This window comes from Gopherus evgoodei, chromosome 2, assembly GCF_007399415.2.
Source record: "Gopherus evgoodei ecotype Sinaloan lineage chromosome 2, rGopEvg1_v1.p, whole genome shotgun sequence".
NCBI classification, from domain to species: Eukaryota; Metazoa; Chordata; order Testudines; family Testudinidae; genus Gopherus; species Gopherus evgoodei.
In genome coordinates, this window is record NC_044323.1 from 116901092 (window position 1) to 116919990 (window position 18899).

General features: G+C 42.7%; 1 protein-coding gene across 1 annotated transcript in view; it reads left to right on the forward strand.

Annotated features, from left to right (window-relative positions):
* GLIPR2 (GLI pathogenesis related 2) overlaps positions 1–14358 on the forward strand; it is a 53054-nt gene extending 38696 nt beyond the window's left edge. Inside the window, exons 4-5 of the mRNA XM_030551569.1 lie at positions 11307–11384; positions 12554–14358. Coding sequence (XP_030407429.1) covers positions 11307–11384; positions 12554–12714 — 239 coding nt within the window. The 3' untranslated portion in view covers positions 12715–14358. The remainder of the gene's footprint in view (positions 1–11306; positions 11385–12553) is intronic.
* The last annotated feature ends 4541 nt before the right edge of the window (positions 14359–18899 follow it).

An 18899-nucleotide genomic window follows, 5' to 3' on the forward strand; every position in this document is an offset into this window, starting at 1 on the left:
CAAACTCATGAATCATGCCCTCAAATCATGAGATTGGCCCCCAAAATAGTCTTTTTCAAATCAAATCATGGTTTTTATTCTGTCTTTTGACTTTTTAAGTCCCCTTTAATCCCCTGCCAATGTGTGTGGGATAATTTCAGGTAGAAAAGTCAACCTTTAATGCACACAACAATTCACACCTCTCCAGGCTGCTCAGATGGAAGCTCCACTTGCCCTCTCCTCACCCTTAAGATAGAGGAACTGCCTTTCATCTCCTGTTTTGAATAAGGGAAAATTCATGAACTGACAACCTATCATCATATTTTTATGAAACAGGTAAAAACCACTCCAGCATTGCAAAAGTGATGATAAAATTGTGAAAAATAAAGCAGATTGTACTTATAGCTAGTTTACCAGGTATCTAATTATTATCCATATGGGGCACCTCATAGGGCCAAGCTTCCTGTAAATCCCACAAGACCTCTGGGGTCTTGCTGGCATAGTTACTTCCATTAACTCAACCCACTTCTCTCTCCTAGCCTCAGAGGAAGAGTTCTTTTAAAAGCTGTTTAGTCCTTTTGATCACCTCCCCTTTCTCCAAGACAATCACTTTTTAACTGTGTATAGCCCTGTGAGCTGTTAGTTCTCAGCCTTGACATAAGACTTGCAACTTGTTGGAGACAGGATGCAAGGTCCTCAAAGCTGATAGCTTTGCTCAGTCTTTCAACTGTGAGCTGGGATGTCCTTAGCTGAGGCAATAGTTTTCTTCCTGGGGACAATTCTCCTTTAATTCAAGCATTATAGGTAAGGCTACATTTTAATCACAGGTATTTTTAGTAAAAGTCACAGACAGGTCACGGGCAGTAAAGAAAAATTCATGGCCCATGACATGTCCATGACTTTTACTAAAAATACTGGTGATTAAAACTTGTGGGAGGGGGCTGCATGTGCCCCTGCAGGTGCTGGGGTGGCACAGGTGGCAGCGCATGGCCCAGGACCCCCACTGGTGCTGGGGGGTAGGGAGTTGGTGGAGGCAGCAGGCTCCCTACCTGGCTCCCCCCCCTCCATCTCCCCCCAAATCAGCAGAGTTTGGATGTGGGAGGGGGCATGGAATGGGGTGAGGTGGGCTCTGGGCAGGGCTTACCTGGGCAGCTCCCCGGAAGCAGCATCATCTCCCTCGCTCAGCTGCTAGGCAGAGGCGAAACCAGGCAGCTCTGCATACTGCCTCTGCCTGCAGGCACCGCCTCTGCAGCTCCCATTGGCTGTGATGGCCTGAGACTGCCCCAGCAACGGCCAGTGTGCATTGGCCACTGCAAAAGTCACAGAGGTTGCGGAAAGTCACAGAATCTGTGACTTCCATGACTTCCGCAACAAACTCCGCAGCCTTAGTTATAGGCATATAACAGGGGTGACCAAACCATGGCTCGTGAGCCATATGTGGCTCTTTTACAGTTAAAGTGTGGCTCACAGAGTCCCCTGCATCCCCCATTCTCTGCCTACCAGACTTCGGGGGGCGGAGCTAGGGGCTTTTGCCAGAGACGAATGGTGCCTGCTGAGAGTTGGGGGGTACGATTTAAAGGTTTCTCCCCCTGCAACAGATTGAGTCACACCCCCTGTTACCATCAGTGGCCCCTCCCCGCAGCTCCCAGGTGTTAGCTCCACACAGAGAGGCAGCAGCAAACAGCTGGGAGCGGCAGGAAAGGGCCGCTACATTAGCTCCAGGGGGAACAGGCAGCAACAAAAGCAGCAGCTCTCCCTGCAGCTCCCAGCTGTTTGCTGATGCCCACCTGCAGTGCAGGGAGGGACCCAGGCAGCACCGTGTGACCAAGCAGCGCCAGCAAACTATGGCAAAAATTGGGGGCGCGGGGAGGAGGACGTGATTCCATGTGCCTCCCTATGCGCCACCTCTGTGCCCAGCAGGGAGGGGGCCTTCAGCCCTGCTGAGCACACCTATCAGGGCTCGGGGCTTCAGCAGGATCGGGGCTGAAGCCCCGAGTCCCAGCAGGTGCCTCCCATGGGGCTGAAGCCCCGAGATCCTCCTCCTCACAGGGCTGAATCCCCAAACACCAGCAGGCAAGCCTTGGTTCTTGAATTTCTGAAGATTGTCATATGTGTCTTGGAGGGTCAGTGAGTTTGGCCGCCCCCAGTATGAATTAGATTAAGACATTCATACAGAAAATTCTAAGAACCCAGTGTACAGTAACTACTTCACTGACCAGGTAGCACAGAGGGTTCATAAAATTTATTACCTAGCAGAATTCTTAAAATATTACATAACAACTACATGTCTATAATTGGTTCCTCATATCTTGCATACTCTCTGTTCTGTTTATGGTAAGCTCTTTCTTCATATGATGTTTGAATGTATCTATTAGACCTAGAATAAAGACTGTGGGCTTAATTCACCCCTGTTTTATGCTGTGTAATGCTATGCATTTACACTGACCTATAGCTGGAGTAACATAGAGTTCATTCAGATTCAGCAGCTGAAGAAAAGGTTGCAGTTGGAGTCACTTAACCAGAAAGAATTATTTTTTGGCATGCACTCCATTTAACAGAGATGTTGATACAAAAACATCACATTCCAAATAAGCTCATAGCATCAATAAGACCTTGGTTTGGGCATCCTTGACTGATTGATTGATTTATTTTAGACACGTTACTCTTGAATGAAGCACAGAAGCGTCTATGATTTTTCTTTGGTGAGCAGGTGTGACTTCCATTAGCATTAATGGGAATCACACTTGCACATCTAGGTGCACAGAGGCACCCCACCCTGCCTACGCAGCTGCAAAACAGATCTTGTTCCAGTGGCTTTTCTTGGGCCAAAACTCAAGAGAAGGCAGAGGAGGAAGGAGAAGAGCCCATAATTATGCTTGAAACAATTGCTTCAGAAAGCATCTGAGTGAGATGCAGTTTACTTTTACCACCAGTTTGTGTGCCAAATGTAAACTAACACCTGCTAGAGAGCGCCAGGATGGCAAGCAGTCGTGTGCAGGTCACTATGCAATGCATTCGGTTCATAGATCTGTATCACAGACAGCAATTCACTTGCTCTTTTGTCTTCAGGGCGGAGCATTGACTTAACCCTCTTACCTACTAAGGCCAGGAGGTTAGTTAAGTCAGAATTCTGTGGGAGCATGTAAGTGGAGGGATTGAGTGTGTGGTATCCCGAGAACTGAAGCCACACACATATGCAGCACATGAACAGTATAGTTCAGTTTGAGACATTGGTAGCAGTCGAAGACTAAGACTGCCTGTGAAATAGCAAAATATGAGTCATTGCTGTTCTGCAGTCAGAGAATTAACTAGGGCCCAACACTGTGCACGTTTGTAGGCCTAACAGCTTTGGCAGCATCAACTGACTTATTACTCTACTTCCTGGAATGTTTAGCAGAGACAACATAGCTGATGGGGGTGGGAGACAAATCTAGGCCCTCTGATACTTGTTATAAGCAATCTCTGCAAACTATGGTTGTGGGGTTTTTTAAAATAGACTTCAGAGAGAGTGCTTTGCATTTGCAAATTGTGTTTGGAGCCCTTGCCTTCAGTATTTTCTGTTCTGCCTTACTTATTACAGATGAATTGACTGGGAAACCAGATACACAAAAGCATAAATTAGAGCAGGGTTATTTATTTGATACATTTTTCCTTGTATACAGAGTGATATTCATCTGTGGTGCTGCATAAATTATCATAATTATGTAAAAAAAACCCTTTCTTCTTCGAGAGATGTCCCTGTGGGTGCTCCACTCCAGGTGTTGGTACGTCCCTTCACCTTTGCACGGAGATTTTTACAGCAGTCCTCGTACAGGTCACGAACGCGCAGAGTCCCTTCCCCACCCTGCTCTGAGTGTACTTAATAGTACGCGTGTGTGACTGGTCTCCTCAGTTCCTTCTCTGCTGTCCCCGGCCTGAGACAGAGCTCAGCAGACTCGTTAGAGAATTTCTTCTCTTCTTTGTTAAACTTTTTTCCCTCTTAGGTTAGCTTACCAGTATTAGTTAGGTACCCTTTTCCCTTCCATTCTCTTTTCTTCTCTTAAAAAAACAAAAACAAAAAACCCAACTTTTTGTTCCTGTCAGCGCAGCTGCTGCCGACATGCCTGACTCTCCAGGTTTTAAGCGCTGCTCTAACTCTAATGATGCGTTCACTCTTTCAGATGGCCATTCTAAAGGTATTAAATGTTTGGGGGAGTCCCACATCCCCCAGAAATGTGCCCACTGCAGCAAGTTGAAATCCAGGGCATGCAAAGACAGGGAGCTGTGGTTAAAACTGCTCCTGCTGCACAAATCTCTCGAACCAGTGTCAGACCCAGGCTCTGACTCTGCTGTACTCCGCAGCCAACCTGCTTCAAAGAAACAAAAGAAAACTTAAAAAAAATCCATGTCTCTCACCTGCAAAGGGTATTTGCAAGAACAAGCCTTCTCCGGGTACTGCTTCCCTCCCTGCGCTCCCTCAGCTGAATACCTTTGATGCTCTGGGCTCCTCCGGCACCACACAAAATGCGCCTGCAGTGGTCAAGCTAACCTCCTGTCGCGCATACATACTATTAAGGTACACTCGGAGCGGGGGGGGGGCAGGCTCTGCGCGTGCATGACTGGTATGAGTACTGCTGTAAGAATCTCCGAGTGAAGGTGCAGAGACACACCAACACCTGAAGTGGAGCACCCACAGGGACACTCATCTCGAAAAACCTCAGTTACTGCACAGGGTGACTAACCTCCTCTTCCTCCCTGGGTTACTCAGGAGCAGGCAGCACTCACCTGTGTGCTGGGAAACCTGATGTTGTTGACAATAAAGGAGATCCTGACTATCCCAGTGGTGGTGTTAGATAGGTGGGAATCCTCTAGCCACCCTCCACTGCAGTCCTTTTATTTATAGAGGAAATTAAAATTGGTGGTGCCTCCCCCTGACTGGGCACTGTCCACACTCAATGCTGTGCCTTGGGAACCTCCAGGAGTAATCCTGAGCTAATCTGTGCAATTGGTTTAACTCCAAAATACCAATTATAAACAATATACACCCAATATATGCTTAGATTTGAATTAACACACCTTTACTTAACAACTTTAAAAATCATGATATAACAAACTGAGATTAAATGCCACTTCTAATTTAAATCGGCAGGGGGAGCAGTTCAAAAAATCAGTTGACAAATACAGTTTACAATACTAAATGAAACTTATCTATCTTGCCTTTACCCTGCCACCATTTACCCCTCCCCGGAGTGGACATTCCTTTGCATTTCAGAGTTCTCAACACTTACTTGCATGGGTGTGCTTGGAGATCTTGAAACTGGAGATAGCACTCTCTTGGTCCAGTGAATCCGTCCAACCAAGGCAACAAGCTGCACAACCCCTCTGAAGATTGTTTTAATCAAATGTCAGTAACCCTGGTTCTTGTTCAATGAGAAGACCACTCTGCCTCTTCTCAGACCACCCCTTAGAGTCTCTTTCCTGTGCCCCTTCACATACAAGTGCTTTCCCAAACCAGGTTGGTGGTTACTCGCACACTGCCTTCACCTCAGGACCACTTCAGTCAGCTCCAGGAACAGCAACAGTCTCTTCCCTAGCTCCAGTGAAGCCACCAACCACCTCTGAGGCTCTCTGTTTGGTGAAAGCCGCAGCAGGCTCTCAGTAGTAGCTTCTGGCAGCAGGTTAGCAGCAGTTCCTGGTATGGACAGAGATCCACAAAAGCAATCTCAGGTCCTCTCCCTGTGGAGCCCAGCGCACACTCCCCCTGCACTCTCTGGGAGAGGATGACTCTCTCCCTTCCCCAAGGCATTATGGGAGTTGTAATCTCCAAGGCAGGATTGCAGCGCTCAGGATCTTCCCAGTTACGTTTAGAGCTGTGGAAAGGCAGCTCAAAACTCAGTTGGTACCCGTTGAAGCCACCCAAAATACAGCTAGATTCCCTACAACCTGAGTTTGCAAGTCCCCCAGGACACTCTCAATTTATTGATCCTGCAAGTTCTCGATTGGTTCCTGAGGGGTGCAAAGCATCCTCAACTCCCATTTTGAATTCCATCAGTTAACAACTGTCAGGAAGTAATGGTAAATTTGCAGGATTTGCCTCTCATGGCAGAGAGGCAAAATGAAATGGCTGTTGACCTCCTCAAAGCTGCAGACACAAAAGAACCTGACAGTAAACAGAAGAGCAAATAAACCTTCCATCCTCAACAGCTTACCCCTTCCTCCCCCAAAACAAAGAAAGAAAATAGAGCCAAATTAATCACTTACGTATACTCAAAGCCAGCCTTTGAGGCAGGCAAGTTGGATGCCAACTTTTTTCTCAGCTGATCTGCTTATCTGTGTGCGTGCGTGCCAAAAACATTTTCCGCCCTGGGTGGAAAACACCTTGGCCAGCCTTGCTTCATGCACTCTCATAGAGTTTAGTGGAACTACATGGTATATAGGTCAATGATCAGTTAGCCTCATTAAACACAATCTGTTTCATATAAAACCTCTGAGCTCCAACAAACTGCAAGCCTTGTTCTGCCAAGGCTGGGAATAAACAGATCACAGGGCTATAAACTTTAACAAAGCACTATGCAGTGTTACTAACAAATGATAAAACTCTTAAGACAGAGCTTGCCTGGCTCATTTTTTTTTGTTCTAAGGATTTGTGTAGTATAATCAAAGTTTCTTAATTTTATTGCAGGACAAAAATGGATTAAAATAGCAGAAGATGGTTAACAGTAAAAACAGCTATTGAAATGTGGTTCTGGTCAGATAGCTCCTGGGTGGAGGTGAACAGCACAGCTCAGGTGTGTCGGCAACAGTAGCTTAAAGCTCACATTGTTACCTCCCTGATCCTGGTGCTGGCTTTATGCAGGGCTAGTCCCTGTGAACTGAAGGCTACTCTAACAAATGGCCCTGGGAATTTTAACTGCAGCCAAAGATTGATGTATCACAGGGGTGTCTTGCCATGTCCCCTTTTCCCTAATCTACTTGCAGTAGGGAAAGGGAATGGTGCAGGACTCTCTATGTTACCCTCGCACTGACATGATCTTCCCTGGTTCACTTACACTGGTTTAGAGCAAGACTATTCTTTCTGTGTGGCACCAAGCACCTGCACTGCACTGGAGAATCTTGTCTAGTGTCTTTAATAACTCATTCAAAACATTTAGGAGAGCAGCTGTAGCAATTGATTGTATCAGAAGGTTAACAAGAAAATTGGACCGCAGAGATGTTCTCCAAATGGTGCAGGAGCTGTATAGAGTTAAAACGCTGGGGTTGGGGATTGACTGCAAAACAGCCCACATTGAAAAACACACACACAACACACACTCTACAGCCCAGGCACAGTATTCGGTAAGTTCAGTGCTTACTCGTGTGTGTGTGTGTGTGTGTGTGTGTGTTACACTTATCCATGATCAAAAGAATACTGTAGGGGAGTCCTGCTTTGAATGTTGTTGTCAAGTCTCAAGTAGCCCCTTCTTTCCTTCAACTGCCTTTTCTTTGGTGGTGGATGGAGGAACCTTCTTGACTCTCTGTGACTTTTTCCTGACTGACTTCTGAAGTGAACCTGCTGTGATGCTTTCCAGGGTACCCAGGGTTGTGAGGCACCTTGCTGCCACCTGCCCTTAGCATGAGGAAGTCTTGTCTGTGACTGGTTTGGGTGAGCTCCATGACTCCACCAGCCTCTGGCAACACAAGCAATGCCTTCCAGGCCTCCATAGGCTTCACTCTCTCTGTATGGGTTAGCAATAGGCACACACCAATCCCCAAGTCCTCTGTGCATCCCTCTGCAGTGCCCAGCCCCTATTCCACTGAACACTCACAGAACTATCAGGTTGGCTACTCCCAAAGGAATAATACACAGCAGCTTACTAGTTTCACCACTCTGCTTAACACACAGAACTTAGATACATTTATAGTGAAAGCAAATTTGTTATCAAAGAACGGAGATTCAAATGATAGTAAGAAAGAATACTGGAAACAACTGGTTACATGTAAAACAAAACAATAGTATGCTTCCTCCAGCCTATAACACACAAGACGAATAGCTTCCCCCAAGTCCTTTCCCCAGCCTTTTCAACCAGAGTGGCTGAGACTCTCTTTCATAAGATAAAGCCTGCTGGCAGCTTGTCCTCACAGATTGAAGGATACCTGGTGTACCTCCATACCCCCAGTTTTGCCCCCCAAAGTTCATTGTCTTTACTCATAAACAGGATAACCCCTGCTGGTTTTGTTTTTTTCTGCAGCACTCACAATCTGACTGAAAGGCTTCCTTTGTAGATTCACAATGGTCGTCTCCCACCTCCTGTCTGGAGAAGTCTGTCTCAGTGCACACTACCTCTAAGTGACCAGCCTTTAACTACAAGGCCTTATGAATATAATTTTCAGTATATATTAATACATTCTGCCCATACATTTCACAGTGATTTGATGACCACTGTGACATAGACTTTCAGCAAAGACTTTATCTGACCTGCTTTGGTGAACCGCTGCGCCCTCTGCCAATGGACATCAAGAGGTTCTTGGGTCACACCTGCCATCCAGAGAGGGCCCAATAATTTGAACTGCAAGCCTTTTCATATTCTTCTCTAGCCAAAGTTCATTGAGACAGAGGAAATTGCCTCAAAGATATCAGGGAAATTAAGTCATACCAGCAGCTTTAAGGTAATGCATTCACTGGGAACTGCTTTATATTGGGACCAAATATTATCATTGCTTTTGATTTATTGCTTTTCTATTTTTTCATGTTTTCCAATTTTGAAGGGGTTATAAATCTGCCAGGCTTGGATTACTACTGGGGTTTTTGGTGGGGTTGGGGAAGGGGTATCTCTGCTTTATTTGGTGGATAAATTTGCCAGGTGTAATAATAATCATACTGCCCTCTGCTATTTGGACCACAGGGAATAAATAAGACTAGAAATCACCCAGACATGTGGAAATGGGGGTGGTAGGAGCAGTGCCTTTGTGGCATCCTGTCCACACATCCCCAAGCAGAAACCCCTCTGTAAAAGACCAGCACTTCATCCTTAACTGATCCTGTTCTGTGTAAATAATACAGACAGTGGATAATTTTACTGTACATGCCATCAGCCAACAGGATGAGTTAATCTTTCTGAAACTTCACTGTAGTGCTCATCCTTTTGGGTAGGTTTGTGGTTTTTTAATTTTAATTCTCTTTGAAAGTACATCATCCTGTTTAGGGTGTGGCCTTTCTTGTCTCTTTCCGCTGCTGTTGCTCAGGAAGGGCCTAGGGTTTTCTTCTGTTATAGAGAGCATCCATCAGCTCTGTTTCTCTTTTCTTGCTCTAGTTCCTTTTATAATGGAATGCTGTATTTGAGTATGATGGTAACTGGGGAGTGGGGCAGGAAGGCCGCTTGTACCGTACGACTGGAGAATTGCTAACATAGTTCCTATTTTTAAGAAAGGGAAAAAAAGTGATCCGAGTAACTATAGGCCTGTTAGTTTGACATCTGTCGTATGTAAGGTCTTCGAAAAAAATTTGAAGGAGAAAGTAGTTAAGGACATTGAGGTCAATGGTAATTGGGACAAATTACAACATGGTTTTACAAAAGGTAGATCATCCCAAACCAACCTGATCTCCTTCTTAGAGAAGGTAACAGATTATTTAGACAAAGGAAATGCAGTAGATCTAATTTACCTCGATTTCAGTAAGGCATTTGACATGGTTCCACATGGGGAATTATTAGTTAAATTGGAAAAGATGGGGATCAATATGAAAATTGAAAGGTGGATAAGGAACTGGTTAAAAGGGAGACTACAACGGGTCGTACTGAAGGGTGAACTGTCAGGTTGGAAGGAGGTTACTAGTGGAATTCCTCAGGGATCAGTTTTGGGACCAATCTTATTTAACCTTGTTATTACTGACCTTGGCACAAAAAACAGGAATGTGCTAATAAAGTTTGCGGATGACACAAAGCTGGGAGGTATTGCTAACACAGAGAAGGACCGGGATATCATACAGGAAGATCTGGATGACCTTGTAAACTGGAGCAATAGTAATAGGATGAAATTTAATAGTGAAAAGTGCAAGGTCATGCATTTAGGGATTAATAATAAGAATTTTAGTTATAAATTGGGGACACATCAGTTGGAAGTAACAGAGGAGGGGAATGACCTTGGCGTATTGGTTGATCACAGGATGACTATGAGCTGCCAATGTGATATGGCCATTAAAAAAGCTAATGCAGTTTTAGGATGCATCAGGCAAGGTATTTCCAGCAAAGATAAGGAGGTGTTAGTACCGTTATATAAGGCACTGGTGAGACCTCATCTGGAATACTGTGTGCAGTTCTGGTCTCCCATGTTTAAGAAGGATGAATTCAAACTGGAACAGGTTCAGAGATGGGCTACTAGGATGATCCTAGGAATGGAAAACCTGTCCTATGAAAGGAGACTCAAAGAGCTTGGCTTGTTTAGCCTAACCAAAAGAAGGTTGAGGGGGGATATGCTTGCTCTTTATAAATATATCAGAGGGATTAATATTAGGGAGGGAGAGGAATTATTTAAGCTTAGTACCAATGTGGACACAAGAACAAATGAGTATAAACTGGACACTAGGAAGTTTAGACTCGAAATTAGACAAAGGTTTCTAACCATTAGAGGAGTGAAGTTCTGGAACAGCCTTCCAAGGGGAGTAGTGGGGGCAAAAGACATATCTGGCTTTAAGACTAAGCTTGATAAGTTTATGGAAGGGATGGTATGATGGGATAGCTTAATTTTGGCAATTGATCTTTGATTATCAGCAGGTAAGTATGCCCAGTGGTCTGCGATGGGATGTTATATGGGATGGGATCTGAGTTACTGCAGATAATTCTTTCCTGAGTGCTGGCTGGTGAGTCTTGCCCACATGCTCAGGGTTTAGCTGATCGCCATATTTGGGGTCGGGAAGGAATTTTCCTCCGGGGCAGATTGGCAGAGGCCCTGGAGGTTTTTCGCCTTCCTCTGCAGCATGGGGCATGGGTCACTTGCTGGAGGATTCTCTGCAGCTTGAGGTCTTCAAACCACAATTTGAAGACTTCAATAACTCAGACATAGGTTAAGGGTTTCTTATAGAAGTGGATGGGTAGGATTCTGTGGCCTGCTTTGTGCAGGAGGTCAGACTAGATGATCATAATGGTCCCTTCTGACCTTAAAGTCTATGAGTCTATGAGTCTATAACTTCCCTTGATTCAAGAAGTAGCTTAACATTGTTATTCGTTCCATGTTTATGTGACTCCATTTAAGCATCAATAGTTCTTGCTGACCTATTAACAGAAGAATCTTGTGGGCAGGGAGATGTGAGTTGCAGTTTGCTGAGTTCACTCTGTCTGTTGCAATTCCACAGCATCATTTCTTTTGTCTTGCAGGAAAGGAAGTAGCTGAAAGATGGTACGGTGAAATAAAAAATTACAACTTTCAAAATCCGGGGTTTTCTTCTGGGACAGGTGAGCTCAGGCTGGGCACTGCTCCTTCAAAGATGCAGCTCTTACTTAAAAAAGTTGTTAAATCTACTTTCTGACTATTTTTAAAAAATCACCTTTAAAAAAAAATTAAAGTGTGTGTGTGTAAAAGACCAATGTTAGAATTGCTCTCAGGAAAATAACAGTAACTGGAAGGATAAAAGGAAACTATGACTCCGAGGGTAATGAGAAAGTAAACAAAATTTGTATTAGAAACAAAGTGGATAGATTTTTAAAAATTTTCTCTCTTTTTCCTTCAGCCAACAATATTAAAAGGTGTTGGTTTTGAGGACAAACGCACTATATTTCCCACAAAATATCAAAATTGTAATAATAGAAGCCATACAGCTGTTTAATTAAAGATACTGTGCTGATATCTGCCTTGGTTTACTGCTCCTACCATCTAATCCCATTGATGTCAATGAAGTGTTACCTGGAGTGTAAATTGGGGCCAAATTTTGGCTCCATAGTTGCCTATTGGCAATTTAGTATGAGATGAAAATACCTTTGTTCGTGGAATTGACAGGAAACAATGAAAGAGATTCCAAAAGTGTTTCATAGGAGAGTTTCATTTATCTGTAACTGTGCATAGAGTGAACGGCTGGTGAAGTGGGTTTTGAGAGACAGCTACTCGACAACTGTCATAAGAGACTAGAAAAAAGCCTGGGAAGTTAAAGTTTCACTAATGCTCATATGCTGTGCACTGGGGAAACATAATGGGAGGGATCAGAACACTGAAGCGGGTGGGGAACAGTCAGTGGTAGGATGGTTACTTTGTCAGCCATACTGCTGGGAGAGAAGGAGCTGGGATCATTGTTGGGCATGGTATGCTGTGTACCCAGGGCCTTGGATCTGGGGCTTTTGTCCTTGATGTTCATCCAGGCCTGGTTGTTTTCACAGAACTTTTCCTATGTATTTTGGTTTTGGAACAGAGCAAGGAGCTCATGAGTGTAGTGAGGAACCATATTGTCTGTCTTTCTAAAGACAAACTATTAGGTCAGCTGCATTTTCTTTTTCACCCCCTAGGCGTGTTATCCTGTCAGAGAAAGAAACTAACTTAGTTTGGTGTGACCTGGTTTTGCTCAATCACTAGAAATAATTTTTCAGATTTATTGTCCAAAGTTAATATGTTTGTTTGACCTTTTCCCTCTTAGGTCACTTTACAGCAATGGTTTGGAAGAACACAAAGAAGATGGGAGTTGGAAAAGCCACAGCAAATGATGGCTCCTCATTTGTGGTGGCCAGATACGATCCACCTGGAAATGTTGTAAATCCAGGTTTCTATGAAGAAAACGTTCTTCCACCAAAGAAATAATAAAAAGACAGGTTTTTTGGTTAATGACACGTGTACTTGTGGACTGAAGACATCTTTAAAATTAAATAAAATCAAATGATATTCCATGCTCGATACTACCATTCACCTGTCACTACGAGGCAACAAATATGCTACTTGAGTGCATCTGTACAGTACAACTGTACAGCTTCTGAGATATGTTCTTGTTCTGAACTAATTCATTTGAGAAGTACTAAAGCATGGGTATATGCAAACTTCAAGATTTTGATTTTGCCAAACATGTAAAGAGCAAGAATTTATGTGGATTTTTAATAGTTTGTGTGAACTGTGTGTGGCTTTTTTTTAAAGCAAACAAGTTTGTAACTTTGTAACTTTTTAACTAAAAATATCACCTTGTAATTATCTAGCACTATATTCCAGTTTTCCGGTATTTTTAAATGAGATGCCATCTGTATGTTACTAGTTTATGATCCAATCCTGGAGTCTTGAGACACGCAACACTCCCTTAGACTTCAGTAGGAAGTTACACACGAGTAAGGGCAGTGGGACCAGACCTGTAAATATCTATCAGGAGAAAAATCTTGTTCAGTGCTATTGAAACCATACAAACCAATCTGCTCTGTAATTAATGTCTGGCACATTGTCAAAGATGTTTATATTCAATTGGTAGATTTTAAGTATTAGTAGCTAAAGTAGTTTTTGAATAGAATATAAACATCTTTGACAATGTGCCAGTACTTATGTTGCCCTAATATAATGTACATCAAATCGGAGATAGATATTAAGTGCACATGTCCTGTTTACTTCATTACAGAAAAACAAAATATCCCCCTTTCTTTAGCTTCTTGCACTCTCTCTCTCTGACTCATTAAATGTTGCCACAAGTTGCCGTTTTAGACCTAATCCAAGGAACTACTGGATTACTTGCCATCAAAATGTGCTAAACTCTTAGACGTCTGTTGCCTGACATAGGTCCAGACATTGTGCAGGTGGCTTGTGCTCCCATGCAGAGGGAATAGTACTTAGTACTGGGGGCCCAGAAGAAGAACTTCAGTGGAGCATCTTGGATTTTGCATTTTTCTTCAATGAACTAATATTTGCTTCCAAATGAATATCAGGCACATGCCTCATACTCGAGGATCAATAATGTTTCAGAGTGCTATTCTGTTGTCCTCTAGCAAAATCCTATGGAGTTGAATTGGATATTAATGAGGCAAAACTTTGGTCTACATAGTTTACTTTGAGTTTTGACTAGGCAATAAGAATATTTTCCTGTTCAGGATGGATGTGTGAACCAATCCAAGGTTAAATTAGCTCTTTAAAAACTGGCTGCAGGCATTTTTCCCCCGATCAAATATAAAAAGGGGATCAGTGTTATCCCAGCGCTAGAAGGCCAGGTGCTGAAACCCTGACTCCTGTTGGGTATGCCTGTGCTTCATAAGTATTCCTTTTGACTTCAGTGGGATTCGGTAGGTCAGAATCTGGCCCACAGAGAGTCCCAGTATGGAAAGGCTTTTTGTTTACAAAATTTTGATATATTGCAATGTTATGGCTTAGTTATATGTCACTGCGGTAGTGAGTTAGATTCCTTTTGCTGTAACCCAAGAATTTAACACAAAAAAATGAAAATCTGAAAATGAAAATAAATATTTTTCTTGTGAATTACTTCTAGGTAATTGTAGACTAATATGAGTCGCTTACCTCAGTCTATATTAACTAATCCAGACACTTTATTTTCAGAATGAATTATATAGTTATAACTTTTACAATGCAGTGCACAGGAGTGGTGATTGTGGTGATCCAGTAAAGAAAGGAGTAGAGGAGTAACCTCCAACAAGTTGTAAATTATACAGCAGATCATAAATATCACATACCTCCTGTATGAGGTCTGAATTAACACTTGCTCCCAGATGGGTGCAAGGTTGCACACATCTTAGAAGCAAGAGTTACAATGTTGTTTTTCATCTTTTTATTTGTTTATTTTAATTTCACACATGCTCAGTAGAAGAGTCTCACTTCCGCCCTGATTCTGGCAAACTTTTACATAGGGCACTTAAGTATTTGCAAGTTTTGGGACTTTGTGCCCAAGAACTCAGTCTGAGAAATGCTGGAACCGAGCAACTCCAGACAGGCTACTACCATCCGTGCAACATACTATCCTCTCCAGAGGTGAAAATGGAAGAATTTTAACAAAATGTTAGACAAAACTGATAATTTGCAACACCAACTTTATTACCTTATTTGAATAAATATATGCTTGTTATACTGGCTAACAGCCCTGAAACTGGCTGTACTGTCTCTTGAACAAGGAACTAGACCCGGGAAAACTTGGCCACCTATAGATCTGTTAGTGTGAATCGTTAGTAAAAGAATTGGCTAGTGAACTTTCTCTGCCTGTTAACAGTTTCCTAAGTATTGTGGAGAACCTGGGGGATAGGGACAAGGATAAAGGAGAAAATCAAAACCTAGCAACAATCTTAAAAATTTTTAGTGATAAGTAGTTGTTCTCCAAATGGTTCATAAGCTGTTTAGAAATAGCAGTCTGTGGCAGCTTAGATGTGCAAAACAGAATAAAAATTGAAAAACAAAGACATCCAGGCACAAACAACTTTACAGCACAGTCACAATAAGCCAGTTGCATGTTTACAAAGCAAGTTCTTAAACATGGCCAGCAGTCAAGAAATGCCAATTTAGTTCTCAGTGCCCCACACATAAGACATGGAATGTTATACACAGAGTGTGTGCATAATGTGTTCAGTCCACACCCTAAATCCTGGTCCAGGTTTGATTCCATGTTCATTGGGAGTAGTAGTATCATTGATGGGGGCCTCCCAAAGAGAATTGGAGCTTTTTGTAGTTCCATGGTCAAGCCCAGCTAGTCAGAGCCTATAGAGAATAACCTCCAAACGATCGTGTTTATCAGTACAGGTCAACTTATGTAAGGAAACCATTCCCACCTTCTTTTAGCGGGATATGGATCTGACTGGGGGATTGGGAGCATGGTAACAGTAGTTACAGGCTGTACTAATGTAGAGTTGTGTTTACAATGCTTCCTTCTTCGGGGCTATACCTGTAGCAAGAGTTGCAACAATCCTAGGAACAGGCCTGGTCTAATGCCACTGAAGTCAATGGAAAGATTCCCATTGACTTTGCTCGGCTCAGGATCAAACCCTAAGTTTTCTCTATGCAGTCACAGGAATAATGCTAACTAGACCTGGCCTCCATCTCCAATCAACCAGGCTACATAGTAAAAAAAAATGTACAGGATGGGTAAATGTTCTCCCACTCCTGATCACAAAGTATGCTGGAGGGGAATCCTGCCTCTAACTACCATTTTATTTTGGTAGCCTCCCCACTTTGCCTTCCATGAGTGTAGAGACAACTGTAGGCTTTAGCCTCTCCCTGCCCAGAAATTCAGGGATTGCATTAATAAATAAAGGAAATGCTGAGTTTAGCACAGAACATCGTTTATCCCAGTTTACTAGAAGTGGACATATTTAGTCATGATACAGTACTACTGTTTATAGCCTTACTTTTTAAACTTAAGAAAATGAATGACTTACAAATCTGAAAAAGTTCCAAACAATGCTCTTCCCCCTGGGTTTGTGAAATGAACTCTTCTGCAATGCCTATAGGCCGTACATTTGCACTTTTGTCCTTATGTACATGTAAAGTCATACACCTGTTGAGCTGTGATTATCACATTGTAATTAGGAACCATTTTTTAATACGATGTCGAGCACTGAAACTGTGCTCACTTACAGCACTGGTTGCCAATTCATCAAAATCATTTTTATCAACCACCTTGGAAATCTGCCAGCACTCAGTTCGGCTGAGCAAACTAAGATATTTCTGAACTGATTTCAGTGGTTGTTCTGTGAGCTGATAGTTGGCTTGCAAGAGATGAGGCTGAGTAATCAATCTATCATGGCTGAAATTAGAACCATGCACCTGAAGTACATCTCCAACTTGTATTTCTGTTATGTTTGGAGTCATTATTAGAGTTTCAAAATTTTGAATAGATTTTAGTATCTGTACAAATCTTGACTGAATACCAGATAGTTTAAAACCTGTTGTTTAGAAGTAGATGTATTTATAGAATTCTTTTGCTAAAGTTGGGTAGCTGGGTTCTCCCATTCCCATTTGCTTTTTCTTGGGAACTTTTCCTTGGAAGCTCAGGCATTCAGACTATCTCCAATTTTTGACTTTTCTGGTGAAGTTGCTCCCAGAATAAGTTGTAGCAGTTATCTGATCGGGTGGACTGACATGAATTAGGTGCCATTTTCTTAAGAAACTGGCCTTCTGTTGCTGAAAACCGCCAGCCCTTGCAGAGTTTGGGGCAGACTGACTACCATGTTTAGGACTTTTTGTCCTAGTTCAATACCAAAGAAGAAGTTAAGCTTCCATTTGAGTTTCTATGATCCCATAGCCCTCATTTCAAGATCTTTTGCTGCATCCTTCACAACCTCCCAAGCTGCACACAATCCAAGGTAGTTCTCAGAAGCTGAAACCAATGCTTCTACTTGGAAAGTCCATCTTGTCAGACAGAAGACACAGATGCCTGGTGATTTACTTCATACTTCATATTTTATGTCATGAAATATAGTATCTCATCTGAGTGATTTTTTTTTAAATTATTTTTGTGATTTAATGAACAGTTTCAAGAGTATTTCTTAGGAGAGTAGCATTTTTAATAACATCCTGGCATGCCAAATTCAAAGCATCCCTATAGCAATGAACATTTAACTCAGGGTGTAGCAATCTGGTTGCTACACTTGATTCTAAGCCTGCAATAGTAGTAGCATCACTGTAGCATTGTCCATGACAATTGTTAATCCTCCAATTTAGATGAAATTATAACTTTAATTACTGATACAATTACCTACGCCAATGTGCAGGCTTCAGTGTACAGTCCAGTGAACTCTTCATAACCATCTCACCATCCATCTATTGCAGGCACAACTATTGCTGGAGAAGTCTACCATAGTTGTATAGCACTTTGCAGATTTTTTTCAGAAACAGCCCTTGCAATTTGAAGAGCCATGATTTCCACCATCTCATTTTGAATAACCAAACTTGTCTTGACTGTTTTTCAACCACTTTGAAATATCAGGATCATATTCTTACTGTAAACAAAGCAGTTGAATAATGTTGCACTCAAGCTCTTCACTTAAGGGTGTATTTTCAGTTTGTTCAGTATCATGGCAAGTCCTTGTCTGGAAAGATAACATATACTACGTAGTAGTTCCATTACAATCTTGCCGTTTTCTTCTTTCTTCTGAGTACTGAAAACTTAGCATGTGACCAAGGTGCTTCTGAGGAATATCAACTACTTTGTGGTGACATGAAAAAGCTTGGTGCCCCTTAAATTTGTCTTAAGTCGTCTTAATCTGTATACTTAGTCAAAAATAGTTTGTGTCTAAAAGCTGTACAATAGCAGAAATGAAGTACACTGTCACTAGCTTCAGAATAATGGCACCATTCAAAATCATCAAACCAGGATAAGCAGAAAGAACAGCCTTATTTTCCAAAGTTATGCACAGGGAAAGACTTAAGTGGTGTTTGATGCGGTGGCTCAGAAATGCTAACTATCAAGCAACTCGCATTTGGTTCCTGTTTAGGATGACCAGATGTTAAAGGGAAAATACTGGGACCACCGCGGGGGGGGGCGTTTTGGGGGGGTTTTTACACTCACCCATCTGGGAGTTCGGTGGCAATTCAGCAGAGAGCCCTTCAGTCGTGGACAGTCTTTGGCGGTATTTCGGCATGGGGTAATAAACCTTGCACCAAAGACAGAAGCACCTGCCGCCGAAATACTGCAGAAGACCATCTGTGACTGAAGGACTCTCTGCCGAATTGCCGCCGAAGACCAGGAAACAAAATATTGGAACAAATGGTGTCCCCACCCTACTCTGGTCGGGATGCGGGACAAACTCCTCAAAATCAGGACAGTGGTCACCCTATTCCTGTTGCAGGTGATGGAGGAGACAACTAAGGACTACAAGCAGCAGAAATTGGTCCACTTCTTGTTGGAAGTGCAGTTTCCTCCTTTTTAATCAGTCAGGATTTAAGTGATTTCATTTAGCACTTTGAAAATACACCCTTTGTTTTTGTAGTTCACTCAGTCAGTACTTCATCGGAATGGTGTAAAGTCACTATGTTCTTTGTAGAACAGTCTGGAATGTGGCAGAATGAAACAGGGGAGT